Source organism: Zingiber officinale, chromosome 4A (assembly GCF_018446385.1).
Source record: "Zingiber officinale cultivar Zhangliang chromosome 4A, Zo_v1.1, whole genome shotgun sequence".
Lineage (NCBI taxonomy): Eukaryota > Viridiplantae > Streptophyta > Magnoliopsida > Zingiberales > Zingiberaceae > Zingiber > Zingiber officinale.
In genome coordinates this window covers 86,507,461-86,514,879 of record NC_055992.1, presented here as the reverse complement: position 1 = coordinate 86,514,879, position 7,419 = coordinate 86,507,461, and the positions used below count along the sequence as shown (strand labels likewise).

Here is a 7,419-nt window from a genome sequence, read left to right as displayed (position 1 = left end):
AGGTGTTGTACAAATTGGTTGACTCTGCTGCAGTGTTGTGATGCTCATGGCTGATGGCTCGAGTCAAAGGGGAAGGTTTAAAGTCATTGTCAAGCATGGTTGTTGAGTCTTAGGAAAAGCCATTAGGAAGCAGAGTTCAATCTTTAAAATAAAAAACAAATTTTTTGGGTGGGTGCTTGAAAGTTTACTAAGGTTGGTCATCAGTAAGACTGTGGCAACACTCACAAAAAGAGAGATGTTTTTCAGACAATGGAAGAGCATTGCTGTCAGAACATATTATTAATATGAGTTTCTTCAGAAGATTGATTTGGATATTTGCAAGTGTTTGTTGAAATGATCAGTCAATATGAATTTCATGTTCAGCTAATTCTAAATATGCCTCGAGCAACCGGTATTAATTAATTACGATGTAAATATAATAATATTTTCTTTTTTCAGTTTAACTTACCAAATTTTAATTGTTTGTAAGACCACAAAACCAAATATTGAAACAAAGAAATAGAACTGGAACTTAGGCAAAACAAGGAGTCAAGTGTAGTAGTTTAGTTGGGAAAAAAATTGTATTAATTTAATTTACTTTGATTATATCAAAATATGATAGGGGATCAAGATTCAAATTTAATTACGTAAAAAAGATTCATATAGTGGGATAAAGAAGTATTGTTGTTATTTAATTAGACAAAATCTTTAAAAAATACAAATAGTAAAGGAAATTTTTAACTATAAGATAATACGACAATAACTTTACCATCAATATTACACATCATAATAGAAGAAAAAATCGTTTTCAAACAAAAACTGATCACATATATTTCATGTTTCTTTACTACATTTCTAATATGCAGCATGAGCTGCAACTTCAAAAGCAAAAACACACACACTGCAATCTAAATCGCCAGTGATGGCATTGATGCAGCTTGTTAGAAAAGGAAGACAACTCCCTCAAAAACAAACAAAAAATAGCAATCTGAGTATTTGGGACGATTTGCTTCAAGATGAGGAGCGTGTGAAAATGGATTCAACTCAAGCAATCCTATCTGCCATTACTCAGAGCTCAGACTGAGACCAGGAGGGGAGAAGTTAGGACCCAACCCAAACCACGATTTCCTGTTCTCTTGGTTCTTAGAAGAAGTGAGCATTTGAGGAGTAGGGGGCACTTGGTATGGTGCTCTTGCATCGATCCTGGAATTTTGGAGTCCAATCAATTAGACCAGCTGAAACAATAAACACATGCTGCTCTTCAGCGCAAGAAAAGAATTACCTACCGATCCTTTCTCTTCTCCAGGAATCGCTGCAGCGAACCTTTTCTAGCAATAGGAAGATCTGCAGCTCAGCAAAACAGTGTCCAATTCATATCTTGTTCGTTCAAGTGGTTCGAACAAAGTATGAATTTTTCTTCTTAATTTATTACCTGAGAGATTGACCAAGGTTGAATTTTGACGAGAGAGGGATGTTGAGCTTGCCACAGTTGGAGCATAGCTAAAGTTTTGAGCAGTGGAATTCCCCTCGCTTGCCATCCGAATCAGATCCTTGGCCTTCTCGGCTGGGAAACTGTTAAACACCAGCACCTTTCCTCCGTAGAAAATTGTAAGTTGGGATTTTTCTGCCCCCCTGCAAATAAGCAGCCAGAGAAATACTTAGATCACGTCTAGGGTTACGTTGTTACCAGCTTCCTTTCTTGCTCCGTGATATAAAGCTTTTATTCCTTTCTTGTTCTGTGGTTGAAGAGTGGGATGAAAAAAGAAAAGAAAGGTGAGACCTTGGATCCTCCGACGTAGAGGGGACGAAGCCGGCGGCACGTTGGGGAAAGAGCTTCATGGGGTTCTCGTGGGAAACTACTTCCCTTCCGTTTTCCCTCTCGCAGTCCTCTCCGCTGGAGATGTCCGCTCCTGGCAACAAGCAAATGGTGGTCGGCGGCGGCCGAAACGACTGGGAGGAGTTGCCTGGAAGAATAGACGGGAATGATCAACAATTGACAGGACAAATTCAGACGGAAACAAAATTTAAAATAAACAAAAGGGAAAAAAAAAAACCCTATATTAGGAAAATCTTCGAACAGTAGAACGGAACAAAAGTAAAATTTTGTAAAAGGGAAATACTAGAAACGTCAATCGAAGGCATTCCTTGTACAAAAAGAATCCATGAATTTGAGTCCCAACACACCAACAAGCATCACAGAGCTGTATGATCAGACGCACAAATCCAACCGAAAACTCAAATGCACAACCAAAAATGCGCACCTTTAGCGGCGTCGTCGGCGATCCCGAGCCCTAAGTCGGCGACGCTGCCCTTCTCCTTGATGTACTGGCTCAGGAGACTACAGGCGACGGAGAAATTGGTGCGGCCTTGCCTCCGCCCCGCCTCCGCCATCTCTCGATCGCTTAATGTTTGAAAAGCGAGCACGAGAATACACCGGCGAATAATTGTGGACTCGGTTGCTTTCCACCGCCTTCCCCTTCTCTAATTTATAGACCCGGCTTTCCATTTCGGACACGTGATGACCAAGTTCGCTTTTAATTAAATGGCAAATTCTATTCATCAATACTCTGAGATATTTTCAATTTCGTCCATGAAATCCCACAATTAAAATTACCCCTACAGGAATAAAAACTCAAATAAATAAGGGCATTGTAAAGGGAAAGCGTTATATATATATATATATATATATATATCAACATGATATATTAATTTTGGGACATCTATTCATCCTATATAAATTTTTCATTATCAAAAAAATTAAAAAGATCCATTAAGTTAATATTTTTAAATTAATCATCTATTAAAAAAATTTATTCATTAATTTACCTAAGTTTACTATTGATAGGTACTTGAGAAATTGAGAAGAGGCTCTATACCAATTCATAACAATCAAATGAATAAAGTAAAAAAAATACTTATGTGAATTATTATTTATATTATATTTTATTTTTTATCTTTGTATTTTATTTATATTTACTTGTGAAAAGATAATTATGCTATCTATATCTATAGAATGCTAGAATGTTAAACCGTGGAGTAGAAATCTAAAATTGAATTATGTAAAACTGAATTTATTAGGCTTGTGTTGTTTATTTATTATGTTTATAATTCTACTGTATTTTATATTTTTTATATTTTTTTATATATAAACACAATCAATGAAATAAAAGATAAAAATAAATTTGTCTAGTGTAAGTTAATCAGGTATTTAATGTTAATATCTATTGTGGAATATGACAATTATAAAAATATTTGTTCATGGTCATGCTTTCTAATTTATTCTGATAATTCAAATATAGTTAAACATATAGGTTATAAAAAAAATGAAGAAATAAATTTGAAAAATATTTTTTAAAAAATATCAGACATCACAGTATAAAGTACTAAGTTGAAAAATATTCTCTCTTTTCAAATAGAAAATATCTTTATATCATATTAAAATGTAAAATATCCATATGTTGAACTTATTTATTAAATATTTTTTAAAAATAATATATATATATATATATATATATATATAATTATATATAATTATTATTATTATTTTAATTGATATCGTATATTTATTTATTTATTTGAACTAATTAATTTTGAGGATTATTTATGGTCGTCTGTCCATATCCAGATGATCCATTTTATCAGGTTCATTATTTATTCGAGGAAGAATATATATCCTCGGCCTGAGATTATGAGATCCGCATAGAAAAATTTAATTGGCACATGAAAGTTAGGTGGACTTAGTCCACTCGACCAAGGGCAAAATAAAATAAATATTGAAATATACATTTTTTTAATGATCCATGTTTGTAACGTGATGGGACCGATTCGCTCTCGTACGAACCGATGTGACCCTGGCGTATAAAACAAAGGAAAAAAAACAGGCCGTTTTGTTTGGGAATGGAAAGCATATAAAACGTGGGAATGGAACGGAATCACGTTATAAAACGTGGCAAAGAAATAAATTTAAAAAAAATGGAAAGAAAAGAAAAGCATGAGAACGGTGCTTACCTGAGGATCAATTTAAGCCGATGTAAAACGCTATAGAGATTCTAGAATATAGCTATATATATATTGAAATATTTGTTTGATAATATATTATAATTTTAATATAATTTATCCTTATGTTTATCATAGAAATATTAATATAATTCATCGTATATTTGTATTATAATAAATGTATAACTCAATGAACATTTGACTCATTTTAACTGACTCAGTTTCAATAATGTCTCTGTCACTAAATCATCTTTATTTTCTTAAAACATGACTTCATTTACTAAATAAATACATAGACAAAAGTTTTCTCCATGAGTAATTATATGTAATATAGGAATAAAAGAAAAAATATTTAACCAACCTAAATCATACCTTCATGATTTTAGATTTGTGTTTGACAGCGTATACAAGAGTTTAGATGATGAAAATATGACACCTACATCTGTAGATGAGACAGGAGCTTTTTGAACTTTAATAGAATGCTTAATAATTTTCTCTCTTTTGTCTTTGGTCATCTATGTCTCATGCTCATCTTAGAAGTAGACTTTTTTAATTCTTTTAACCATGAATACTCCCTTAATCTCTTTTATAGGTATGGGGGGGGGGGGGGGGTGATTCTCTTGTAGCAGTCCTCTTTGCCCTTATTATTGGTCGATTAGTAGGTAATGTCTCTATATCCTTGACAAACAACTGACTTTGAAGATCTTTGATTTTTCTCTCTTGTTCTGCTATAATTTTATCTTTTACAGTTATAATTCTATCCTTCTCATTAATTGTTTTGTCCTTAGCAGCTATTGTAGTTTCTGAATCACTAGCACATATTTTAATCACATCAATTGACTCACTAATTTTGGTCTTCATCTTTGCAATGAGTTGGACATTGCCTTCAATCAAAGACTCTAAATGAACAATTTTGCCCTCCCTTTCTTAGCAAAATGTACAAGACTCTTTCTCCTGAACACATTCTACAGTATATTCCTGAGCTTCAGCTGCTTGTTCAAGAAATTGCTCAGAAAGTTATTCAAGAATTTTCTCAGAAACTAATTGTATAAACCCCTCAGTAATTTATTGATCTATATGGTCTACAACATCTTCTAGAAAATCATTTGAAAGCATATGTGTCTCTAAATCTGATGGACTTAAATTAACAATTATTGTGGCAATACGTAGTTTTGCAATCCTAGACTTTATTATCTCCGCATAGGAGTCTAACCAATTCCATCTGTATAGTCTTGGAAGGGCATGTTGTTTGTAAGGATCCATTATTCTGATATGTTCACACATACACACCTACAATACAATAAAAATTATTAAATATCAAATTTTATGCATAAAATATATGAATCTATTATTAAATTTAAGAACTTACAATGAGGAGATGTGCAAATCCTTTAAGCATGGGAGTTTGATTTTGTTGGTGCAGCGGGCAAGTAAAAGGGGAGGGGTGAATTGCTTGAAACAAAAAAAAAATACCCTCCTCGTTCTTTCAACTCTTAAGGTGCAACAATAATAAATAAAAATAAAATAACAGAATTAAAGAAGAGACTCAGGGATTAACTTGGTTACTGTTGGTGCAGTTAGCACTAACGGTCTAACTCAGGTTTTGATGAATGACAAATCAGGTTAAGTTAGGTTCGTTGTTATCTAACACTCTGATCGAGTGTACAGGATAAGTCCAGCTAGGTCGACGGGCTGACCGGATAGCTGGCGAGAAGTCCAAGCGGGTCGACGGGCGACCGGACGCTTGGCGAGAAGTCCAAGCGGGTCGACGGGCTGACCGGACGCTTGGCGAGAAGTCCAGCTAGGTCGACGGGCTAACCGGATAGCTGGCGAGAAGTCCAGACGGGTCGACGGGCTGACCGGACGTCCGGCAGGTAAGTGAGGTAAGTCACTGGAGGACGCGTTCCGGGAAGGGACATTAGGCGTCGATCGGGCTTAGATCCATTTCGGATGTCTAAGTCGAGATCGTGACTAGATTCCGTCTCGGAAAGACGGAATCTAAGTCATACTCTTTTATCCATCTGTTGAACTTTAACTGTACATAATTTCATTTATATGTATATTTGCCTCGACTAACTTTGTTTTGCAGAAAAGGGGAGTTTTCTGGAACCTGGGATCCGGGCGCCCGAAGGCGAATTCTATCCAGCCAAGTCGTCGCCACGTGGAGCATCTCGGTTTGAGCACTACATTCCAAGCGCCGAAGGAATCCAGCGCCGAAGATATAAAAGAAGCCCGTGCAGGAGCTTCAGGATCAATCAATGCCGAGAACTCTTCTCGCTAGTCTTGCCGCCGACGTTCGCGACGCCAACAAAGCTCCGACACTACGCTCCGTTCTTTTCCCTATTTGTCGATATTTGTTTTCTGTTTTCATTAGCATTCCCTGTACGGTTCTTTTGTAATCATCATTTCGAATTGCTAGTGATTGCCCAACGAAAGTGGTCAAGGACCACGGGCCTTCGAGTAGGAGTCGTCACAGGCTCCGAATGAAGTAAAACCATTGTGTCTATTTTACTTTTCCGCTGCGTTTATACTCGATATTTTCGAATCGATATTCACCCCCCCTCCTCTATCGAATCTAACGGTCTTACAAGTGGTATCAGAGCAGGTACCGCTCTGATTTGGTGCAACCACCAATCAGACAGGGGGTGAATTTTTTTCTTTCAATTAATTCTAAAACTGGTGTATGTTTAACTTAAATTAGTGCAACACGAATCTAGATTTTTTTTCTATTCCCGCACTACTAATCCAAGACCAAGTCTTGGGTTTTTTTTTGGTTATTTACCTGTGCACAGAATGTCCCAACAAGAAGGATTCAGCACAGTACGACCTCCACTCTTCAACGGGGACGACTTTCCATACTGGAAGAAGCACATGGAGGTTTACCTCAAAACAGACTTCAACCAATGGATGAGTGTTACGAGACCCTACAAGATTCCGGCAGACACCTCCGGGAATATACTGGATCCTGAAGACTGGACAGCTGACTTGAAGAAGAAGGCGTCAACCGAAAATAAAGCAATCAACACTCTACAGTGCGGATTGATAAGAGAAGAACTAAACAGAGTCGGTCCACACAAGAACGCTAAAGAGCTGTGGGACAAGTTGATCGAGCTGCACGAGGGAACGAGCGACGCCAAGGTAACCAAACGAGACTTGCTCTTAAATAAAATTTTTAATATAAAAATACAGGAAGGTGAAACGGCGAATCAGCTTCACGCGAGGATCAAGGACATCCTCAACGGGCTTCATGCGATAGGCCATCAGATGGAAAACAGAGACTTAATAAGGTACGCATTAAACGCTTTTCCACGTAATGGGCATCAATAGTGGATGCCTACAAAATTTCTAAAAATCTCTCTAAGTTAAAGTTAGATGAACTTTTCTGTGAATTGGAATTACACGAACAAACTAATGCTGGAGCCGAGAAAGGTATAGCCCTATTTG

At 36.4% G+C, this 7,419-nt stretch overlaps 1 protein-coding gene across 1 annotated transcript; it reads right to left on the bottom strand.

Moving 5' to 3' along the window:
* Window positions 1–784: 784 nt before the first annotated feature.
* Window positions 785–2,432, bottom strand: LOC121973416 (protein TIFY 10a-like). Its single transcript, XM_042524856.1, has 5 exons — window positions 2,241–2,432; window positions 1,760–1,943; window positions 1,412–1,611; window positions 1,266–1,323; window positions 785–1,182 (listed from the first exon to the last, which is right to left on the bottom strand). Exons 1-5 carry the CDS (start codon window positions 2,368–2,370, stop codon window positions 1,044–1,046), a joined length of 711 nt encoding a protein of 236 aa, XP_042380790.1. The 5' UTR covers window positions 2,371–2,432; the 3' UTR covers window positions 785–1,043.
* Between the last annotated feature and the right edge of the window lie 4,987 nt (window positions 2,433–7,419).

Coding starts and splice junctions, on each gene's coding strand:
- LOC121973416 (XM_042524856.1), bottom strand. CDS start 2,370: ATGGCGGAGGCGGGGCGGAGGCAAGGCCGCACCAATTTCTCCGTCGCC. Junction 1,612..1,759: donor TCTACGTCGGAGGATCCAAG/GTCTCACCTTTC, acceptor GCTTATTTGCAG/GGGGGCAGAAAAATCCCAAC. Junction 1,324..1,411: donor AACCTTGGTCAATCTCTCAG/GTAATAAATTAA, acceptor GCTGAGCTGCAG/ATCTTCCTATTGCTAGAAAA.